The sequence below is a fragment of the Stigmatopora argus genome, chromosome 9 (assembly GCF_051989625.1).
Source record: "Stigmatopora argus isolate UIUO_Sarg chromosome 9, RoL_Sarg_1.0, whole genome shotgun sequence".
In the NCBI taxonomy this organism is placed as follows: domain Eukaryota; kingdom Metazoa; phylum Chordata; class Actinopteri; order Syngnathiformes; family Syngnathidae; genus Stigmatopora; species Stigmatopora argus.
In genome coordinates, this window is record NC_135395.1 from 18,322,986 (window position 1) to 18,345,327 (window position 22,342).

General features: G+C 45.9%; 5 protein-coding genes across 7 annotated transcripts; 1 reads left to right on the forward strand and 4 right to left on the reverse strand.

Moving 5' to 3' along the window:
* Positions 1 to 458: 458 nt before the first annotated feature.
* Positions 459 to 5,448, reverse strand: hnrnpaba (heterogeneous nuclear ribonucleoprotein A/Ba). Its single transcript, XM_077610269.1, has 9 exons — positions 5,282 to 5,448; positions 4,678 to 4,883; positions 2,802 to 2,970; positions 2,573 to 2,731; positions 2,377 to 2,508; positions 2,194 to 2,293; positions 1,933 to 2,115; positions 1,751 to 1,833; positions 459 to 1,226 (listed from the first exon to the last, which is right to left on the reverse strand). Exons 2-8 carry the CDS (start codon positions 4,866 to 4,868, stop codon positions 1,766 to 1,768), a joined length of 1,002 nt encoding a protein of 333 aa, XP_077466395.1. The 5' UTR covers positions 4,869 to 4,883; positions 5,282 to 5,448; the 3' UTR covers positions 459 to 1,226; positions 1,751 to 1,765.
* Positions 5,449 to 6,285: 837 nt separating this feature from the next.
* Positions 6,286 to 8,545, reverse strand: LOC144082832 (nucleoside diphosphate kinase homolog 5-like). 2 transcript variants are annotated; one of them, XM_077610271.1, is made up of 6 exons: positions 8,385 to 8,545; positions 7,514 to 7,903; positions 6,980 to 7,176; positions 6,711 to 6,811; positions 6,521 to 6,633; positions 6,286 to 6,433 (listed from the first exon to the last, which is right to left on the reverse strand). In XM_077610271.1, the coding sequence occupies exons 2-6, from the start codon at positions 7,898 to 7,900 to the stop codon at positions 6,317 to 6,319; spliced, it is 915 nt and encodes a 304-aa protein (XP_077466397.1). In that variant the 5' UTR covers positions 7,901 to 7,903; positions 8,385 to 8,545; the 3' UTR covers positions 6,286 to 6,316. The 2 variants fall into 2 exon arrangements, with proteins under 2 accessions (XP_077466397.1, XP_077466398.1); XM_077610272.1 differs by having other exon boundaries at positions 6,286 to 6,438.
* A 138-nt stretch (positions 8,546 to 8,683) lies between these two features.
* On the reverse strand, positions 8,684 to 10,109 carry LOC144082833 (nucleoside diphosphate kinase homolog 5-like). Its single transcript, XM_077610273.1, has 5 exons — positions 9,955 to 10,109; positions 9,594 to 9,790; positions 9,400 to 9,500; positions 9,210 to 9,328; positions 8,684 to 9,108 (listed from the first exon to the last, which is right to left on the reverse strand). The coding sequence occupies exons 1-5, from the start codon at positions 10,075 to 10,077 to the stop codon at positions 9,040 to 9,042; spliced, it is 609 nt and encodes a 202-aa protein (XP_077466399.1). The 5' UTR covers positions 10,078 to 10,109; the 3' UTR covers positions 8,684 to 9,039.
* A 390-nt stretch (positions 10,110 to 10,499) lies between these two features.
* Positions 10,500 to 13,333, reverse strand: rack1 (receptor for activated C kinase 1). The gene is made up of 8 exons (XM_077610159.1): positions 13,107 to 13,333; positions 12,503 to 12,674; positions 12,026 to 12,173; positions 11,744 to 11,839; positions 11,439 to 11,549; positions 11,119 to 11,259; positions 10,813 to 10,923; positions 10,500 to 10,611 (listed from the first exon to the last, which is right to left on the reverse strand). Exons 1-8 carry the CDS (start codon positions 13,213 to 13,215, stop codon positions 10,546 to 10,548), a joined length of 954 nt encoding a protein of 317 aa, XP_077466285.1. The 5' UTR covers positions 13,216 to 13,333; the 3' UTR covers positions 10,500 to 10,545.
* Positions 13,334 to 14,884: 1,551 nt separating this feature from the next.
* kcnip1a (Kv channel interacting protein 1 a) lies at positions 14,885 to 22,265 on the forward strand. Of its 2 annotated transcripts, none has more exons than XM_077610155.1 (8): positions 14,885 to 15,183; positions 19,057 to 19,181; positions 19,472 to 19,541; positions 19,623 to 19,693; positions 19,767 to 19,874; positions 20,431 to 20,535; positions 20,722 to 20,784; positions 20,910 to 22,265. In XM_077610155.1, exons 1-8 carry the CDS (start codon positions 15,126 to 15,128, stop codon positions 20,955 to 20,957), a joined length of 648 nt encoding a protein of 215 aa, XP_077466281.1. In that variant the 5' UTR covers positions 14,885 to 15,125; the 3' UTR covers positions 20,958 to 22,265. The 2 variants fall into 2 exon arrangements, with proteins under 2 accessions (XP_077466281.1, XP_077466279.1); XM_077610153.1 differs by lacking the exon at positions 14,885 to 15,183 and adding an exon at positions 17,238 to 18,105 and having other exon boundaries at positions 19,054 to 19,181.
* Positions 22,266 to 22,342: the final 77 nt, after the last annotated feature.

Below are 22,342 nucleotides of genomic sequence, written 5' to 3' on the forward strand. Positions count from 1 at the left end.
TATTTTTTCCAATTCCACTTTCCAAAGTAACCAGAACCTGAAACGGGGTTTACGCTAACAGTATCTTGCTCATGCATCTGTGGGAATCCTACAAATATTTCAACTCTCGGTTCTCATACGTACCTTTTGCCAATGACGAATTTATCCGAAGGGGGTCAATACGTTAAGACAAGTCGACAAGCTCCCTAGCTTTCGATCGTTAAGCGCCGCATTTTCAACTTCTCAAAGCCAAATGGACATTTTTCCTGTGTCAAAAACCACATTAGCTATTAGCACTTACCAGCCCACGCTCGCTCTATCGTTCAAGTATCGCAGTTCCACGCGGAAATTGCATTAGGGGTGGGGCGAAGCAGGAAGGCCTCCGTGGCGACGTTTCGCATTACACCGGCTATATCAAGCAAGCCACTTTAACAGTACAATACATTTAACATTAACTTAACAAAATAATAACAAATAGATCCATTTGTAATATAAACCAAAAGTTTATTTCTACCAATTTGCCCAAGACACTAGAGGAATGAGTATCCAGTGAGAGAGAGGTGACCCTCTTTACATTTAACAGGCTTGCGTTGAGTTGTTTTACACTAGTAAAGCCACTTAAAATTGCAGACACGATCGGGGAAGAGTCTCCATAAAAGCCAAAAAAAAGGAAAACAACAAAATAAAGAAAAAAACCAAAATCAAAAAGAAAAAATATATATATGGTTGTCTTAATCTAGCACGCCACCGAAAAACATTGAGTTGAAACGCTCACAATAAACTCCGATTGGTTGAATCCCTTGATTTTTTTTTTTTGCCTGGCCCAAAATCGATCCGAAGCCACGCGGCGCCGGCCGGCGTTAAACACAACTAAGGATTTTTCGAAGCACTGAAGGGGAAGAAAAAAAAAAAGCTAGATCGTTTTATTGGTGAGCTTCCAAAAGCTCTTGCGCTCCGTTGTAAATCTAGTAGACATGTAAAAATACAACCATACAATACATTAGATTCAAAAAGGTACCAAAAAGTACAGTAAAAATAACACTTCCATCGCTGGAAATGTAAATGGACACAAAACAATATATCAAATAAAAAGTGGAAAAGTGACATTTTGCTTCCCCAAATTCCTCACTTGATCTGTACAAATGGAGCATGAGTCCAAATTTCTGCCAACTCCAAAGGAAAAGCCAGAGCAGAGCCCATGTTCGCTGCGGTCAGACCATGGATCTCTTTTCTTATTTACGTTAGACCTTAAGAGAGAGACACGTGGCTTAACGTTACTGAGAGTAAAAGCGGAACGTGGCAAGCAGTTACACAAAAAGACAAGACAGGTAACGCAGGTAAGGTAAGGTATAGATATAGATAGATAGGTGCATGAGTGGGTCGACCCCGGTCACGCCGACATACGAAATTTTGAGGGCGGGGGAAGTTTGGGTACACACACACACACAAGCACGCTCTCACACATACACACATTCGCACACAGACAGACGCGGGCGCAATTCGACCACGGCCAAACGTCCTATTCTCAACCACCACCAGCTCAACCCTTATCGATCAAGTAGTGTTTGTAGGGATGCATCTTAGGATGTGACAGGTGGAATGGCTCCAGACCCCATCCGACAAAAACTAGGCTAGCCCCCCCAGCGCAAAATGTTGGGATGGAATTTGAAATAGATGGGGAGGTCTTTGGGAGGTGGGAATCAAGAAGGCACCAATGGTAAGGTTAAAGCGCTAGCTTTTTTTCTTTTCACAACGGTGCAAAAATGCATACCTGCACTACGTGTGATCAGTATGGCTTGTAGCTACTCGGGTGGCCGCGTCTTGGAGTTTTCCCATAGCTCGTATTGCCCTGGTCTGGAGGACAAGAGAAGAAGGGAGGGACTGAGGAGGACCCAGAAAATACGCCGCTTTCCCGTTCGCGCTTTCCCCCAGGGCACGGCACTTATCGCTTACTGTAATCGTAGCCACCCCCATAGCCGTAATAACCACCGGCCGAGTAGTCGTAGCCTCCGTAGCCGCCGTAGCCTCCGTAGCTTTGCTGCCCGTAGCCGCCGTAGCCTCCGTAGCCCTGCTGCCCGTAGCCTCCGTAGTTCTGGTTGTAACCGCCGCCGCCTTGGTTCCAGTTCTGGCCCCCGCCTATTCACAGCAAAGGAGAGTCGTGGGGTGACGCGAGCGACGGCACCCGTCGCCGCTCCTCTCGGCGCGCCGGCGCACCTCCGCGGCCCCTGCCGCCGCGCGATCCGCCGCCGTATCCGCGGGCGCTGAATTGCTGCTGCTGGTAGACTTCCTTGGGCTGGGCGATTTTTATTTCGCACTGCAGGGAGAGAAGGAAAAAAAAATTAGCGCGCTGTCGACGGGGCCGCGGCGGCAACCCGGACCGGGAAACGAGGCGCCCACCGTGCTGCCGCCGACGTTGTGGAATTTCTTCTCCAGGATTTTCTTCACAGGAGACTCGTCTTGAAAGGTGATGAACACGAAACCCCTCCTCTTCTCGGTCTTGGGATCTTGGGGGAGCTCGATGGTCTCGATCTGCGCGAAAGCAAAACTCAGACAACTGCCCCTGTTCACTCGGAGCCGCTATTTTGCGCCGTACCTCGCCGTAGGCTTTGAAGTAGTCCTCGATGACCTGCTTCGCCGTGTCTGGGTTGAGGCCCCCGACAAAGATTTTCTTGACGGGGTCCTTCTTCATGGCCATGGCCTTCTTCGGGTCGATCTGCCTCCCGTCCAGCCTGTGTTCCTTGTGTTCGAGAACCTACCCGCACATTCGGACATTACTTCAAGCGTGCCCAGAAACGAAGCGCCCGCCCCCTTCGCCAGCTCACCTTGTCCACGCTGGACGAATCTTTGAAAAGAATGAAACCGAAGCCTCGCGATCGGCCCGTCTGCTGGTCAATCTTGATCGTGCAGTCTGACACGTCGCCAAACTTGGAGAAGTAATCTTTGAGATCCTTCTTGGTCGTGTCCCAGCTGAGGCCACCGACAAACATTTTCCTAAAAGCAACAGACGAATGGGGTCAGTTAGAGGGGGATTTGGGGGATGGGCAAAAGCAGGGTTGATACCCTCCTGACTACCAGAAAAAAAACTCAAATCTATGTGAAGTAATTAGAATACTGCATAAGAAATGTTTTCCCAATTTGTAAAACAGACTTCTGGTTATGGATTCAGCCACAATTTTTACTCTGGTGCTTGAGGCCCAATACATTTGAATGTTTGGATACCCTAGACAGCCCATGTAAATCGAATTCCCATAGAATGTCTTCAGTTCTTCGTGTGGTATTTAACGTTGCTCCAGACAAGTTCTTCACGCTGATTTGTCTACAGCGCCATTTCTTCAAACACAGAGTCATCAATGTATTGCTTAAAATAATCCACTGGGGTCCAGTTTTGGCATGTGATAGCAGCATCATTGCTCTGAATAATGGGAGGGTCGTGGTGTTGGGAATTGAATCTTGAGAGATAAAAACAACATTAAAATGTGTCCCATTTTTTTAGGTATTTTAATTTTAATATAAACTCAAGGTGTACTTTGTATTCTTGCTCCATAGCAGGCGCCGACTGGATTTAGATGTGGACTGTGCTGCTTCTTGATCATAATCCTCAGCATCTGCTAGCCCTGCCTGAATTTCCTCAGAGCTCCCTGAATCATCTTCCTCTATTTCTGCCTCAAACAGTGGATCTTGATCATCTTCAGATAACTCAATGTCTGAGTTTCCATCAACAATGCGCAGTAAAATTCTCTCTTCTTCTGGGAATGACTCCCTTTCTTGTCATTTGGGGGGAAAGGGGAAATGGACGAAATAACTTCAAATGTCCACTACAGTGGACATTTAAAAAAAAAAAAAACTTGAACAGGGTCAAATAGACTCATAATAACTCCATAAGAGTCTTATAAATAAAACGCCAAAAGCATTACAAGACAAATTGCTAAGTATTAAACACTTACTTTTCCTCTTCACATAAAAAGGGCTTCCACTGAGGGAAGCTATTTTCTTCTAGAGCAGTGGTTCTTAACCTTGTCGGAGCTGGCGAACCCTACTGTAGTGTAAAATATGATTGTATTCAAATTCAAGATCTATAAATTCCTTGCAGTAGTGATTGGCCAAGCAATGTCATGTGATCATCTGCAGCCAGTGAGGTCAAGCGGGGCATGTTATCGTGTATAGACATGAGTCGATGTGTCTTGAAATTAACGGGAGATGCTCCACCGAACCCCTAGGGTTCAATCGAACCCAGGTTAAGAACCACTGTTCGACAATGAAGTCAAGGTACCAAAGCCCCACCCCTATAAATTTGGTATCATTGGAAAGCTCCGAGTGTCCTCTATAGGAGTTAATGCGATTGGATGCACTGGGTGGGAGATATTAAGGTTTAAAAATGTCCTATTAACAGGACAAATTTGAACTACTGGAAGTCAGCGGGATACCAGAACATCAGTTCGCATTGACATTTTATTGATTTATTCAACCGTAGGAGTGTTGTAATCGTAACTTTAAGGGTTGTGGGGAGACTGCGCTCCAACATTTGGTGAAGAATTGGGCTCCCACACAGGCGCCCCTCCCCCAACCGTTCCGCACATGGCGCCAACAAAGGCCGCTTGAACAAAGAACCACGGCGAGGACCAAAGCGCCGCTTCGCCGGAAGATTTTTGGGGGAAAGGCCCCAACAAGAACAAGTCCAAAATAGCGTTTTCAACTCACCCCGCGTCTTCTTCGCCTTTACTGGCGTCTATCTGGCCTCCTTCCGTGCCGCCGTTTTGCGAATTGTCGTCGGCGATTGGGCCGGCTCCTTCATCGCAGGCGTTCTCCTCGGCCTGGCCGGCTCCATTAAAGTCGTCCACTTCGTGGCCGTTTTCCGAGGTCTCCATATACTGTTGCTCGATCTCAGCCATGTTTAAACAATACACCTTGACGCACAAAGCAAACGCTGTTTAGTTACGTCGACCCAGTTACATAACTTCAGCATGCGGCACGCTTCGTAGCCATTTTGCTAAGCGTACACGCACTCCCCACCATTTTGACCGGCACGGCTTTCATTCAATTTCAAGCTTTAAGCTAAGCATTAGCACCTGTCCTTTGTTAGCAAATGCTATCGCCACATTTCTACAACACGTTTATGGTGCCACATTCGTTTAGCGAAGATAAAACGAACCACTAAATGCTTCATTTGTATCCGCTCTTACGTAACGCAGAGGCCGCAAAAGCCGCATAGCTGGCTGGCCTAGCCGATATTTTCACCGAACTATTAGACTAGAAACAAACGATGAAAGAACACGCACGGGTCAAAAAATATCGAAGTACTTACTAGTCAATTGAGGGGAAAGGGAAATATTGAAGAAAAACACGCAGAGCCGTGCTAATCGCGAAGCAGGAGAGCTCTCTTTAAGATGGATTCTCCAGCACGACGACGACTCGTGGTTGGTTTTTCTAAAACCCGAAGGGGAGAGAGGAAAAACCGTCACTGCTATGAAGACGCCATTCGATTGGACGAGCGTCGCTGCCATTCCGAAGACTGACCAATCGCATTCCCTCTTACGCGGCTCCTCCCATTAGGTTAATCACGCCAAATGAAAGGAAGACAGAATTTTCAGTATCATTCCGTAAAAAAATGAATTCTGCACATTATTGTACTACTACGTTTCACTCAAAGACGGGGAATTAGTGGGTAAAATTTCATACCCGGATTCCATGTATCGTTCACAGATATTATTGAATATTTCAAGCTAGCTCAGTAGCGTCCACTCACTATTTAAAGCATCATCAAGGACGTGTTGCATTTTGAGCTGAATTAATATCAATGTTAGCACTGGATAACAAATACAAACAGCTAAGAATAAGATCCAAATATAAAACTAAGCCGCGTGTGCACTACGGATTTATGCTAAGTGAATATTTTGTTAGCATGTAAGCAACTTTCCTGCAAAAGTGCTCGCAGCTTTGATTATTTGCGACCCGTGTTGGTGTTATGTGACTTCTATAATACGAAATACCTCTTTGATGTGCAAGGAACGGGTTTAAAGAGTCTTTGAGGGAAGTTTTAACTGACCTGTGCTTGGCAACGTGGGGGAGAGCGGGTTGGTTGTCACATGTTGTTGTTGAAAATTGTATTTATGATCAAAAACAGTTTGTGTGAGTACGGTTGTCACACACTATAAAAGTGATTTCCTTACAAAATAAATTGTAAATAATACCAACATGTTTATACATTCTGTTCTTATGTGATTGGGGGGTGCTGAATCCAACCCCGACCTCTTTTTTTCTACAAGGTGTAGTTGTCGAAACAGGAGACCACATTATTTTAGGGCCAGGTAGCGCATATTCAAACATATTTATTACATGATCATATCCTGTCTATATGTTCCTTTCCCTGAAGTTCCTCTGCTCCATCTTCAGCAACTTCGTCACATATTTGAGGCTTGTTCGGGTTGTTTTTGAGGAGCCACTCGGCAAGCCAAACCTATTCTGACCGCAATAGGGCAGCGTATTAACCATGGTATTTTAGTCGTAATGAATAAATAAGCGCCTCGGGTGCGACTTTACTCACGCAAGGGTTGAGTGGTTTGTGCTTGCAGAGCTCAGTGAGTCCTTGTAACAACGTTTGGTTGACATATCGACTGAGGTATTCTTCTGTTTCCTCTCTTGTTGGAACAGTTAGCGCTACAAAGAGAAAAAGAAACACATTTAGAAGTCACTTTTAATGTTAAAAAAGGATGGTGGGTGTGTATCATTCTTACTGTTTGGGAACATAAATTTGATCTCTCGCTCCGCCACGTGAAATGACTCGCTGCCGTGGAGCGCGTTTTCCAGTTCAGACGTAGCATATCTTGCTCGGAGACTGCGGGAACAACGTACAAATCTTAATCAGTATTAAATAATCTGTAGATTGGAATAGTTGTTGTGTATTGGTGACGAATCCAAAACCAGCCGAAATGGCCGACTCCTCATAACGTTACATTTATCGTAGTGTTATGAAAAACCAAAAGAAGCGTCCGGGAACACACACCAATCTGGGTGACTTTCAACATCCCTGACGGGTCCAATGATGGCCTTCCAGTGGGCTATGGCGTTGTCCCCAGCCAGAGTCAGGGCGATGATTGGACCGGAGCTCATGTATGCTGTCAATTTGGGGAAGGTTAGTTTCCCATGATGCTCCGTGTAGAAGTCACTGCACTGTTCGGGGCTTAGTTGGAGTTTCCTCTTCTGCCAGACATGAACGCTTGTTGAACCAAGGTGGAGCTAACGTTCAACGCAACAGTCAACCTAAACAAAAAAATACAACTATGGACTCTAAACATTTTCATCTGCACTAAGAAATTCAATTTAAAAGGAGCAATAGGAAAAAATGGTACTGCAATTAGGATCAAAATATTGACCACATGAAAATCATCTGTTCCCCGTTGGGTTGCCAGATAAAAAATAGAGAATCGAGGTACGGAAATGAAGATAGTGGCAAAAAATGGCCACGGTACAAGACTAGCCAAACAATCAAAAGCGTAAAGAGCTTTGTTGGGTCTTTCATTTTGAGTACTTCACTGACCTGTAAAATAGTGAAGCCCGACGTCAAAATGATGTCCTCAATCTCCTCGCTTTTGTGTATCGCGTCCGGTTTTATGATTGCCAAAGTTCTCTCCACGTAAATACGAGGGAATTGTACTCCCTGCGTCTCTGGCGTTGCCGCCGGCGCTGTCGCTGAAACCGCTGTCGCCTCTGACGTCGCCGCCGGCACCGCTGCCTCCGGCGCTACGGCCGACGGCGGAGCTGCATCCGGCGCCACGCCCGACGCCGGTACCGACGCGACCTCCGACGTCACCTCCGACACCAGTTCTGACTCCGCCTCCGACGTCACCTCCGACGCCAGTTCTGACTCTGCCTCCGACGTCACCTCCGACACGAACTCCGATGTTTCCTCCGACGTTGCCTCCATGTTCTAAATGGTTGCGGTAATATCTCAACTATGTCACCATTGCATTTCAAGACGTTCATGCACTCGCACATCGCATGCATTCTCCACCCAAATTGAATCGCTCCCTGGAGTGAGTTTGATGTCATCCACCGATGATTCTTCGAAATGACAAAGCATTTAGTCAATTGAATGAGATGCCCCCTGGTGGTCAACCAAGCGTGACAACCAACTCATGGGACAGCAAACCCCGCTCTCCCTTTTGGGGGCATGTCATGCACAGACAAAAAGCTTCAAAATACTGTCGTGTGGCTCAATGGTTGATTATTAATTGGTCTATAGTGGAAACCAGATTATAAAATTGAAGAGAAAATGAATTCCCATTTCGTTCCTGTATCCACGACAACAGTATGTTTAAAAAGGGACAAAAATACTACTATACATATGCAATACACCGACCATTGTAGTATATTGTTGTGCTTTTAATTAAAGTAGTAATTGTCCTTACCTCAAACAAATCGGCCGCCGGTAAACTGTCACTGTGAACTCACTTCAAAACTGGAGTTTGTTCATCTTTTTGTCTTTAGTTGCGTGGTTTCGGATATCAACGTGTAGGTTTTGGTCGCTCCTTATGACGTCACGCGACGTTTCCCAGCACCACGGGACGCGTTCGGGTGACGTCATGCTCCCGTTAGAAGTAGGTGAAAACGACTCATTTATATTATTTTAGTAGCTAACGACCAAATATTGAGGACAAAACGAAATCGAGGCGGAATCATCCTTTTTATTTCCCGATGGGAACTGAACAACAGATAAGTGGTCCTGCTTGAATGACGGATTCCAGTTTGTATTTTATTTCATGTGCTGCTTACAGCGGATACATAACAAAGCAAGTTTGGATTTTGGATCTTGACCAAATAACGAGAGTTACAAAGAATTCATGAACATCAAAGGTTAAAAAAACATTTAAAGTGCGCCTCCGATGGTCGGCTGAAAAAAAACATTTTAGATCAATATTGTACAGTATGATGAATTACTGCCCTTATATTTTTGCACTGTACTATAGGTTTGTATACAGTGGTACCTCTACTTGCGAAGGTCTCTACATACGAAATACATACATGTGCACGTTACCATTGGAGTAGTACCATTTTTTTTACCTGTCACGTCGCTCCCTCAAATATCTGAGGCCTGCTTGGATTGTTTTTAATAAGCCAGTCAGCAAGCCAAACCTATACAAGGAGAGACGGTTGTCTTTTCTGAGAAAACGCTTTAATGAGTTCATCATTGAACAAATATTTGCACATTTGAATCATAAAATGAAAGCACTTACGCGAGGGTTGCCAGGTTTGTGTTTGCAGAGCTCCGTCAGTCCTTGGAGCAATGTTTGTTTTACGTATCGACTCAAGTATTCTTCGGGTTCTTGTCTTGTAGGGAAGGTCTCGATCGAAGCTGAATGTGTTAGAAAACTGTCATAGCTTGCCCAAGCTTTACGTGTAAAAAAAAAAAATTGTTTGTCTTACCATTTGGGAACATGTATTTAATCTCTCGAGCGGCAGCATGAAATGAATCGCTGCCGTGGACGGCATTTTGCAGGTCGGAGGTGCCGTACTTGGCTCGAAGGCTTGGGGAGAATGAAAAAGATGATACGAGAGATGAATTCATGCAGTCAGGGAGAAATTTGGGTGGCTCAATGTAAAATTCCAAAATGCATCACCTGTCCGAGGGCCATTCTTTGGCTTTAACAGGTCCGATGATAGATTTCCAGTAGGCGACGGCATCGCATCGGGCCAGAGTCAAGGCCACGATTGGACCCGAGCTCATGTAGGCGGTCAAGCTAGGAAAGTTGCGTTTCCCGCAATGTTCGGCATAAAAGTCGGCGCACTGTTCTGGGGTCAGCTGCGTTTTCCGCTTCTGCAGAGAAATTTGGTTCTATTTCACATGTGCAATTGAATAATGTACTCACGTTCATGCGCTTAACTGTTTTGTTAAATACAATATTTTGCAACCCTCGTACTAATGCCAATTTTGGAATAGATGCCAACCCAGGAAAAGGTACAATTCAGTAAGTTACCCACCTGCAATATGTAGAAGCCCTTCCTCAAAATCAGGTCTTCTATTTCTTCACGTTTATCAAATGCATCAGGTTTAATAAGCGCCAAAGTTCTTTCGACGTGGATACGACGAAAAGAAGCATCCATGTTGGCAGAAATGACGACTGAGCGTCGAGCTGCGTTGCTAAGATACGCCAAACAAGCTCTAACGCTCTCCCGAGCATGCGCATTGTCACCGCATGGCCCCTCAAATGGTTTTCTGCCTTCTAATTCCTTCATGTCTAAGGATGTTCAATTAATGAAAAATAAAAATATTAATGACCATTTTAGACTCCCAATTCATTGCCTCCAGTGAGCAATATTTAGTTATTTTAGTTGGTTTTCAACACGAACATATACATTTAGGTAGGCCCCATCAACATCGAAATACTAGAACATTAGCAACTGGGGCTGGTTTTTGCTTTGGGTAATGTGGGCGATCACCCTGGGAGCAAAGTAAATATCATTGTACATGCTAAAACAGAGCACCCCCCTTACTGTAACAAATGACACTTTCACACGAACGAAGATTCTTTCAAACAGTCTTTTATTCAAAGTTACTATGATGAAAAGTTCTTATCGGGTTCCAATAGTAACCTGCCACACTCTGATCAGGTTGTCAGTGTAGCCAGCAAACAGTGTCTGTTTAGGAAAAAACAAAACAAAAACAAGTTAGCACCCGCTTCCTTTTCGTAGCATGACTGCATCAAACGTATGAATTTGGCCCCTCATATTTGCAGGACTGTCATCAGTGGACATCAGAGTTTTAAGTGAATTGGAATAATCACCGGAGGACCGCCGCTTGCAAAATTAAAAAAAAACGGCGCCAAAGCCGGCACGTACCTGTCCGTCGGCAGACCAGGCCAGAGAGGTGCATTGTGGGGGTTCGGCCTTGCTGTTGGTGCTGATCACTTCTTGTCTCAGCTCGTCAACGATAATCTTGCCCTCCAGATCCTGCGCCAGAGGAGCAAAAGCACTTTAAGCATCGTCACATTAATCGGCGGAGGGAGGATAGAAATGCACTTATGGACCGCAACTCAGAAACAGCCTCTTTATCAGCAATTGATGCAGTTAGCGTTTCGATAATCATCAACGTCGCGGAGACGCGACAACTCGGCGGACACTCTTTCCGCGGCGTCGGCGACTCACCCAGATTTTGATACTGGGCCCGGTGGCGGCGCACAACCAGTAACGGTTGGGGCTGAAGCAGAGGGCGTTGATGGTGGCGCCGCTGTCCAGGGTGTAGAGGTGCTTGCCCTCGTTTAAGTCCCACAGCATTGCCTGACCATCCTGAAGAGAACAAAAAGGCGCCTCAATAACTCCCAGGCCGTACAACAATTCAAAGAGGTCAAGGTGAGGTAACGCTCAGAAACAGCCTCTTTATCATCATCAAATAGCAGACGAGTTAATGTTTTTTCCATCACCGCTGGGCCTCAAAACCGGGGTCGAGATGCCGCCGCGGAACTCACCTTTCCTCCGGACGCGCACAGGGAGCCGTCGGGGGAGACGGTCACCGTGTTCAGGTAACCCGTGTGGCCAATGTGGTTGGTCTTGAGCTTGCAGTTGGCCAGGTTCCACACCTTCAAGCACAAAGAAACACTTGAGAGGCGCCCGAGCCCGACAGAGTGCACGTTACACCAATGCGGTGGCACGCCCTCATACCCTAACGGACTCATCAAAGTGTCAAACTAAGATAATACATGCAACAATTCAATAATCAGTGGGCAGGCCTGTGTTTCGGGTCAACGGCGTAGAAAGGAAGCGGCTTGCTTACCTTGACCATCTTGTCCCAGCCGCAAGACACGATGATGGGGTTGCTGCTGTTGGGGGAGAAGCGCACGCAAGACACCCACTCGGAATGACCTTCATCCTAAATGTGGGAAAAGGAATAGTTGGCTCTTTTCTGGGAAGAAGCCAGTCGTGTCGCGGGAGGAGTCTTCAACCCACTCGTTGGAAGATTGGAATTCTTCGGCACAGTAGGGACGGAAATCACCAATTTCACGATGCACCACGGAAAGTCGCAGCGATTGCGTGCTTTCCAGTCGAGGCCACCCACCTGAATGGTGTATTTGCAGACCCCGAGCGTGTTCCACAACTTGATGGTCTTGTCCCGAGAGCCGGACACGATCTGGCGGTTGTCGGCGGAGAAGGCCACGCTCAAGACGTCCTTGGTGTGGCCCACGAATTGGCGCGTGGTCACGCCGCTAGGGGAAACATTGTGCAAACAATTATTGCTCATGTCTTACAAAAAATAACAGCTTCACGGGTGTCAATTTTAGAATCGCTTGCCATGGGAAAGACCAATTTTCTCGACTGGGACAATTGTTGCGCCACCACATCATAACTGGCACACTTTCCCAGCTGTTTGTTTCAACTAAACAATTTCAGGGTCAACTCTGGCTAGATATTCAGACCAGGTGATCAATTTCACCAGATTGACAGCAGTGCCGTGGATACTTTTGGGACTCAAGATAAAGGCCAGCTGAACTGGACGTTATCATGCTAATGTTTACTTTGTCTGGCCGGCACTTACGTGGTGAGGTCCCACAGGCGAAGGGTTCCGTCCCAGGCTCCGGACAAGGCAAACTGGCCATCGGAGGAGATGACAACATCACTGACAAAGTGAGAGTGGCCTTTCAAGGAGCGCTGGGGAATGCCATAGTTGGTCTCATCACGGGTCAGCTTCCACATGATGATGGACTTGTCTGTATTGGGGGAAACAAACTACAATAATTAACCACTACAATAATTAACCACAGCTTAACGTTTCCTAGTGAACATTCAAATGGAACACTGACGTGTGGAAAACAGCTCCAAAATGGGGTATGGAACGAAAAATAAAATTGTAGTTTCATGCAACGTGTGGGCTCATAGTTAGCTTCGGTATTCTACATTTAGCTTAAGATATAGCCATTCTCTCCAAGTGTTAGCATCCGCTGCTAACCAACAACTTCTCCACGCACGTCGGCACAATTTAGTCCTAGAAATAATAACTTTTGCACCACGCTTCAATATACCACATACTCTTTAGCCTCACCTGGTAGCTTTTTTTGCTTTATTTTACACGACGACGGCCAGTCTGAGTCGCCGGCTAATGCTAGCGCGGCCATGTTGGCGAATCCGGCGGGGGACCTCACCTCGGGACGCCGACAGAATCATGTCGGGATATTGAGGGGTAGTGGCGATCTGGGTGACCCATCCGCTGTGCCCCTTGAGGGTCCCCCTCACGGTCATCTGCTCGGTCATTTTGACGTCGATCGGTGATGCCTTCAGCGAGGATGGAGTTGGATTTTTAGACGACCAAGCGTACCCAGCTCCTCATTGCATCGAGGCACGGAGGAAAAGGAAGTAGATACCCGGATGCAAAAACTAAGAGGGGTGAAAAGCTAGCAAAGGATTCTGGGAAATGGGTACGTAACGGGTTTTAGGTGAAACGTCACCACCATGCCAAAACTAAATAAATAAAAGGGTTTGTGTGTGTATATGTTTGAAAATAAATAAATAATACAATTATATATATATATATATATATATATATATATATATATATATATATATATATATATATATATATATATATATATATATATATATATATATATATATATATATATGTATATATATATATATGCCTTCAGACTTTCTTTAAACCGCTGTGCACTTTTGGAGCTGTTTATCGGGAGTTTCCAACACAGCAAAAACACTTATATTATACTAAATATTTGGCACCGATGATTTCATCTGAATGCATTTAGACTAGTTAGTGTAGATTGTACCCCTCAGCAAACCTCATGATTTCAGCTCCATTTTTTCCACACACATGCTGTACAAATGGCTTGACAATAAATGATAACTCTTCTCCCTCCAATAGCCATTTTAAACTGTCAAAGAAGAACTTCTGCTGAGCGAAGCAGTTGTAAGGCCTAACAAATGGTCCATTTTGGTGCAGAGTGTTCAGGGATGACGCCAACATGTTTAGATCCTGCGGTTGATTTGCAGCAGATGATAGCGATTTGCTACCTGTTGTAAACTGGGTCATGTCTGCAGGCTGGTGATTTTTTCATGAGAAAAATGTGATGTAATTTGAAGGTGCTGTATTGTTATATCTATTTGATTTTACTGTATTGGCCCCATGCATTGAAGTGGCACAATGTAATTTAACAGCCTTTCTTTTTTTTTATGTCCTTCGATGTTAGAACTTGCTTGTATTGATTTTCCTGTAAATGAGTGGCACTTTAATCAGCACAGGCAGGAGCCTCCCTTCTAAGAACACTTTCCACATTTATCTGGTCCTTGTCTTCATCATAGTATTACAACTCCAAGTATTCCTCTCTGTTTTAATCTCTTTGACATCCCCCTGCCCCCGCTCGACTCTTAGCGGTTCTCTTTATACTCTCCAAGAAGCTGAAAGTCTTCTCTCATCCTTTCTTATTACTCCTTCCTTCAATGAGACCTAATCTGGCCCTTCTCGTGGCCACATGATGGTTGGACATGAATTTTTTCTTTAAGAAAAAGTTGCTGGGACAAAACAGGTAGTAATCCCGCAAATATCGCGGTTAGTGTAGATCAGACATGGCCGCAATAATCGAAAAATCGCGAAGTAGGGTCACCCCTATCATGAGTACTTTTTTTCAGTCAGAAGTAGATCTAGCTGTTTTCAAAAACAAAACAAAAAGAAATCTATGCATGCACTGCACGTCGGCATTTAAATAATTCAGTCTAAAACCCGCGGCTGATGATTTCAGTCTGATTCATCAATGCTGCTCTGGTTGTTATAAAGTCGTAGAGAGAAAGGGGATAGACCCCCACGCAGGATGGGAGGAGGGGTTGAAAATGATGGGAGAAAAGGGTGAGAGAGAAGGAAAGAGAAAGAGAGAGAGACAGACAGAGGGGGGGGCTGAGTAAGAAATGGAGATGGAGTAAACAAGCGCGATGAGAAGGAGGGGTGTTTGAAACCGGGCTTGTGCTGAAAGCAGTCAACGGGACAGAGAGGAAAAACGGGGAGATAGGAGAGGATAGGATGCGACTGGGAGCCTGTGTTATATACGTCTGCGTCGTGCAAACACGTGACCAAGCACATCAGACTCCGGCTTAAGGACCGATTGACTGACTGACTGAGTGACTCACGCGCTTGTTTCCACGACCACGTCGCAAGCATGGGTGCGGTGGTGGGCACGTTGACCATGCAGACCAGGACGAGGAGGCCATCCAGGGGTAAGCCACTGCACGCACAGACACATTTGCATTTGTATTGGACACTGGCAAAAGAAAACTTGTGACGTTTGCTACTTTTAAACATGACCTGCAACTTTAGACATCTACTCACTTACACACACAGGCGCATTCACATTCATGCATAGCCTGACATATGATTACTAGCTAAAAAAAAGGCACAAACTTCTACAAATGTACATTTGAATTTTGAACAAACACTTGGCAAATTCTGTTCATCAATGACTGGATATGGCGATTGAGGGTTAAGATGCGAGAGGCAAAACGAATGATAGATTATTTTTTGCCAAAAGTTTGACCATTACAGTGTGTGTGACCATTAACTACGGGGGAGGGGGTCTGTGGGTTGTTTGCTTTTTGAAGGAAAGGCAAATAAATGTATCTGTTCGGGTCCCGTGTGCGCCGGCGGTGGCGCACGTCGAAGGTATTTGTCACTCTGCTCACACACCGCTTTCCCCGTCTTGCAGTTACCTTGGAAGCACGGTCGCCATGGCAACAAAAGATGTCAGTTTTGGTAGGGCGGGCGGAAAGCTCTCGATGGGGGCTCATGAGACGGGGGGTGGTGAGGGGATACTCCTCTCTACGTGCTGATGATTGTGAAGAAGACCTGTTGCCTGGAGCCAGTGCGATGTACCTTGAGCAATTCAGGAATTTCCAAAACAAGACTACAACTTTCACTGAGAAAGAAAACATTGTCCATTTCAGTTGCGTTTCACTGGTTGACGAGGAGCCTTCTGTCTTCCAGTGCAAATGAGCACATGCGGGGAGTGAGCGCATATGGCCGGGCTGCTTTTTCTCTGAACATTCTCACTCCTCTTCATGCAAACGCCTTTTCTGTGAGGTGTTAACAAAGGCAAAGCGCACAAGTGTTGCTATTTGGAGAAAAAAAATGACGTGGTCGGTCGTTAGGTGCAAACATGTTGTGGAAACATCTGATGAGGTGATAACAAGATTGAAGAAATAGAGGTATAACGGGATTAACTAGGCCACTGCTCCGAGGGAAAATGCATTCGATGCAGCTAACGTAGATCACTTGACGTCGGAATGGAATTTCGGTCAATCCGTCCCCCCTCCGTTTTAAGTTCCATCGTTTTCAAGTGGGCACGTTTTTGTTGAAGTGGAAAAAATGCCAGGGATAATATTCGCGCAGAGTGCACATGGATAGAGTATTGCAAAACCTAGATGGGGATTAAAACATGATAAGGAAGGCCTCTCGGCTTGAGTTTCCCCCGGTGTGGAGCACTCGCTTTGCGTTGCACTCTTTTTGACTCACTCTGCTACCGGGGGGAGCCGTGGCCGTTTCAACGCTCGTGCGTCAGATGACGTGAATTCCCCTCGTGGAAATGTCATACTAAGTCGACAGTAAAGGGAGAAAATGTGAGGAACCGCGTTAACGGGATGAGATTGAAGAAACGATGGAGAAAAGTAGGGCATAAATCTTGTTGCCGGCAGCACGGTGGATTAGTGCTCAGCACCTACGCTTCTTTCTCCAAAATCTTAACGTCGTTGGAGCCTGTTTTACAATCTGAGGAACATGATGATAGTTCTCAGATTCTTATGCAATCCTACATAGCAAACGCATATGAGAAAATATGTCTCCTTCCTGTCATCTGCGTCACACGGTGTACATTCTTTTTTCGATTATCGCAAATGCACTTCTTCTGGAATTTTTTCTGCTATCAATTAAAACTATTTTTTTGTTGAAAAAAATTGAAAATCCACTCTGAAACTCATGGCGGTCGCCACTGTTGTCTGCTCAGCACTGAAGAAAAAAAGTAGTCATAATAGGGGTGACCCTACTTTGCGATTTTTCGATTATTGCGGCCCTGTCTGCTGGTCCGTGACCGGACGATTCGCCGAAAGACGTTTGGCCGACGGACGTTCGTCCGACGGATAGTTCGCCAAACGGACGTTTCGCCGAAACGGGATTCGCGCGCTCGCCCCGCCGCCGGATCGTGTGTCCGTTCGGCGAACTGTCCGTCGGCCAAACGTCTGTCGGCGAATCGTCCGAGTACCTGTCTGGTCTACATTAACTGAGAATGAGTACTACTTTGTACTATATCTTGGCAAATAAATGGAATTTTGGAGTTTAAATAGATTAAAAAAGCCCTCTTGTTTGTTTTTTCTGCGGCTGCGATAGGATGTCTTTTCTCTGCAGACAGCCAAGCTGGCGTTTTAATCCCTCCAAAGGGCGCCAGATGAAATGAGTTTGGAATCTGATTTCTGCTGCCCTCTACTCGATGAAACGCTCATAGCAAGCGGCGTCGTTAGACGCGTGCGCTCGGTACAACGCCGCATTTGGGCATGTTGTCTCCATATGATGGATTCCCTTTAGCTGACTGGTTGGAAAGCAGCAAATGAGGCACTTAGTGCTCAAGTCAGCCTCCCGTTGCTACGCGGGGATAAATATGAGGCTCATTGGGGACAATTTATCACTCACCAACTGTACCCCCTTTTTTTCCACCCAGCACAAGGTGAGTTTGTTCTCGTTACATTATGTTCGTGCCTGACTCTGGAGTTACGGCCTTGTTCCCAAAGAGCGAAGGACAGAGAGGGGAGGGGGGGCCACACGGAGAAGAACTCGCCGGGGTAGAACCGAGAACGTGAGCCACGTAAGCTCTGGAGCCGCGTCATGGGACGATTGGGGCGCGCCTGGAAGGAGTCGGACCATCTGGGCTCAAGCGGTAAAGAAGTTGTAGGAGGCGGGATGCGGATGTCCGCTTGGTAGTTGCCTGTGTCAAAGGTCACCGCGCGTCGAGCGCAAAGAGATTATTGGGGAGAGCGTGAAGGACATGGAGAAAAAAGGGGAGCGTGGTGAGAACAGCTTACAAGCACTCGCTGTCATTCTGCTATGTTGCGGTCTGGTCAAGATGCTACACCTTCTAGGAGTCATCTCTGTGGACGGTGAGTTAACATCAACCAATCTCAATCAAGCTTAAGATCGGGTATGTCTTCAAACCGGCGCCATCTATCCTTTGGTATTACGACTACACGCTAGAGCACTGCCGTTCGGGTTGCGCCATGTCGACGACACGATTTGGCAGATTCGAATGATACCTCCACGAGGATGATAATAAGGTCACTTACAATGTGTCCGTGCGGCAATAGTTTCTCTTCGCAATGTCTTTTTAAGGGCTTGTAAGCTAACATTCGGTGGCGTTAACATTTGGTAAGTGCCTCCACGACATTGCCGGTTCAAAACACGACACTGTATACTAGTTTGCCAAGAAAGTGTTAAATGGTGTTGTCACACAACGAATCATTTTGTACTTTCTTTTGCATTGTGGTGAGAAGTGACCTTCCATAGGGTAGAAGCCAACTGGTTATATTTTAGATGGTCAAACCATCATTTAGAAGCCGTGGAGTCGAAGGCTGGCATGTTGCCCGACATTGTATTTCGGTTTAGGACACGTCACCTTGGATTCTGTCTGTGTCGGCACATTGGTGGGTGTTTCACCCAAGGCTCTTCTAGAAGTTATTGAATTACAAAATTCGAATTGTGAGTAGATAGAATCTTTAGAGAGTGTGCCTTTAGCACAAACAACCCGTGCGCGTGCGCATATTAGACGGGTCAATCGTCGGTTGGTCCTCCCTGGCTTCCCCAGCAGCGAGGAGCGTCCTGGGTGGTTAATGGCGAGCCAAGAAGAGGCGGAACCATTCCACTGCCCTGGACCTCGTGGCACTTGCCTCCCTCATCTTCCGCTTTGTGTTTCTCGTTGCTTTGGCTCGACATTGCTCAAATCTACTTGTGACTTTTGTCTTATCAGAGGGTGCGAGCTAACTAGGTTGAAAGGTAAGGCTATGCAGACGCGTCACTCACCTCCTTCCTCCTTCCTTTCGTTGGCGCGTCAGGAGACAAGGCCGACGACGACCTGGAGATGAGCATGGTGTGTCACCGACCCGAAGGCCTGCATCAGCTGGAGGCTCAGACCAACTTCAGTAAAAGGGAACTCCAAGTGCTGTACAGAGGCTTCAAGAACGTACGTCATTTGACATTTACAGCCCTTCAAAGTATGTCGCACCGCAATCTGACTGCAATCCGTCCATTCGACAGCTGCCTCAAACTACCACGACTACACTTTGAGCAATTAGAGAACAAACATATAAAGTACACCTCTCCTTACGAAATGTTCAAGTTCCGAAAAAAAGTTTTTGGAACCAATTAATTTCGTAAGTTGAGGTACGAATGTACTTTCACAAAGTGCTCAAAATAACAAGGCCTTAAAAATCAAAGAACAAAAAGCAAAGCATTGTTTTTGTATTTTTCCAGGAGTGTCCGAGTGGAATTGTCAATGAGGACACCTTCAAGCAAATCTACTCCCAATTCTTTCCACACGGAGGTCAGTCTTTGTCGTCTTACTACCATTGTCCTTTTCGACGGGAATAGTGGCACAAGCGCGCTCTTGTTTTGACTTCCTCAGATGCCAGCACCTACGCACATTACCTGTTTAACGCATTTGACACGGCACAATCGGGCACCATCAAGTTTGAGGTAAACGGCAATCCTTGCCTCCGTGGCCTGCTTTTCTTTTCGGCCACGCTAATGGCCCTTTCTCCTTGATCAGGAGTTTGCCGGGGCTCTGTCCATCCTGCTGAGAGGCTCCATTACCGAGAAGCTCCAGTGGACTTTTCACCTATACGACATCAACAGAGACGGATACATCAACAAAGAGGTGAGATCTTGAAATGAAAACACTCTTAAAGTAGGCTCATCAGTAGTTTTGTTCGAGTCGACGACTATCTGCATACTATTGGAGATCTAATGCCACAATAAAACTACTCTTTATTACTCAATAAATTCCCTCAGTCCAGCAAATCAAAATCGAATACAAATAGAAAGATTATTTTCCATCCAAAACCAAGATGGATGGCATGTAGTTCTGAGGGCCAGGGTTTCAATCTCGGGGATCCGGATTTCCTGTGTGGAGTACTCACCGTGCCAGCGTGGGTTTTCCCTGGGTACTCCGGTTTTCTCCCACATATACAAAAAAAACGCGGGTTGAGCACTCCAAATTGTCCCTAGGTTGTGATGGTGCACGGGAATGGTTGTTTGTCTCCTCGTGCTCTGCCATTGGCTAGCAGTCAATTCAGGCTCCGGCACCCCCGTGAGTCTAGTGAGAATGAGCGGCGGTGGAGATGAATGGATGAATAGATTTTGGACGGGGTCCGTAGCCGATGGCGTGTCCAGTTCAACTTTTGTGAAATACTCCAAGTATTTTTCTTTCTCAGGAGATGACGGACATTGTCGGAGCCATTTATGACATGATGGGCAAGTTCACGTCCCCTGCCTTGAAAAGAGATGCACACAAGCAGCATGTGGATGCCTTCTTTCGGGTAAATTTCAATAGTGATAGATTTGTGTCAGCCTTGATCGTTTCTTTTTGAATAGACATTCACCGTTGAGCATTCTAAATGACTGAGTGATATGATCTGTGACTTCAATATTGTATCTTCACACACTTGACTTTTACAAGGCACCATTTTAATTTTTTTAAATTTGTTTTATTTTTTTTAATACAGAAAATGGATAAAAACAGAGACGGTGTGGTCTCCATTGATGAATTCCTCTTTTCTTGTCAAGAGGTAATCTAACCCGAAACCCCAAAGCCTTGTCCATTGGCCCGTTCCACACTGCCCTCTACGGGCCATCAAAGTAAAGCACTTGTCAGACGTGCTCATGGCTTCTCCACGCTTTTCCCTTGGCACAGGACCAAAACATCATGAGGTCTCTTCAACTCTTCGAGAACGTCATCTAGAGGCCGTCCGAGATCAGCGACGAGGACGTGGTCTCACCGAGCGAGATGAGAAGACCAATCATTATTAGAAGCACGTGACCGTCTGGTATTTGGAGTGTGTTTTCTTCAAACGGCGCAGGATCTGGAGAAAAGTCCCGTGTAGACTTTGACCCGCGCCGTTTGTTTCTGTCAATCTGTTTGTTATGTGTGTATGTGGCTGTGTTTTTATGTCAACATCCCAAACGTAACCTTGACGCACAAGTGGACACCCACTCGAAGCGACCGAGACCCATGTCTCTGATTGACAACCACTTTTGTAAATCTCTTTGTTGGTGGTCCGACAAAGGCAGAGCAATACTGGAGGAGGATACATTTCAGGTATGTGCGCCAAGCAAGACAGGATGGTCCTGGCAATTCACCTGATTTCTGATGTCCGTCCATCCGTCCGTCCGTATGTCCACCCGTTGCAGGTCGGAATGGGGTTGGGGTTGAATTTGAGGGGACGAGCATTTCTCAGATCCCACGTAGCTAAAATGATAGGGAGATATGGAGGGAGCTTTGAGGTGGGCCAAAAATGTCACTGAGAGGAAAGAATGACCTTCTGGGAGAGTTTGAAAGTTGGGACTTTTCCAAGAGGGGACCGATCTGTTGTTTTACAAGCCATTTTGTTTAAGAGCCACGGTTGAGAAGAAAATACGGTCCTCGATCTGCATGCGATGTCAGGTCAAGTGAAGAAGAAATCACAGGCCTGAACTTTTCCTGCAGCAACACTAAACTGCACTACAATTGTCTCCATCTCTCTTTCTCTTTTGGAAATCATGATTCTATATTGTGATTGTGGATGAGCGTAAGCCGCAGGGGTGGGCACTCTGGTTCTCGAGGGCCGCCATGGGAGCAGGTTTTTGTCCCAACTGATCCAGTACAGACAGTTTAACCAATTCGATTTCTGTTGAAACAAGAAGCACCTGATTGCATATCTAACATACCAACCAGATTGGTGGAAAGGTTTCCTCTCATGGGTTGGAAGGGAAACTTGCATCCACTGCAGCCTTTTGTGGAATTATTTGCCCACCCCTGGACATAAGGTTTTTTTTTTTTGGGAGGGGGGATTTTTTTCTATTTTACAAAAAAAAAGCTTTAAGCACCCACTCCGGACCCCGAATTTCAATCCTACTCAATTAAATCCAGTTTGATGGCTCATCTCACACGTGTACTGGACACATACAGTGTACAAAAATGGAGGACATAAAAGCTGTCTGAATGGACTCGTGTGCATTAAGTTGTTGTATTAAAATGAATATATTTATCAATAAACCTCTTAAGAAACAATGTTGACACGATACTGCTTCTTTGTTGTCTTTCAACCCATGTTATGAAATGTTGAATAAGGTCACACAAAAAAAACA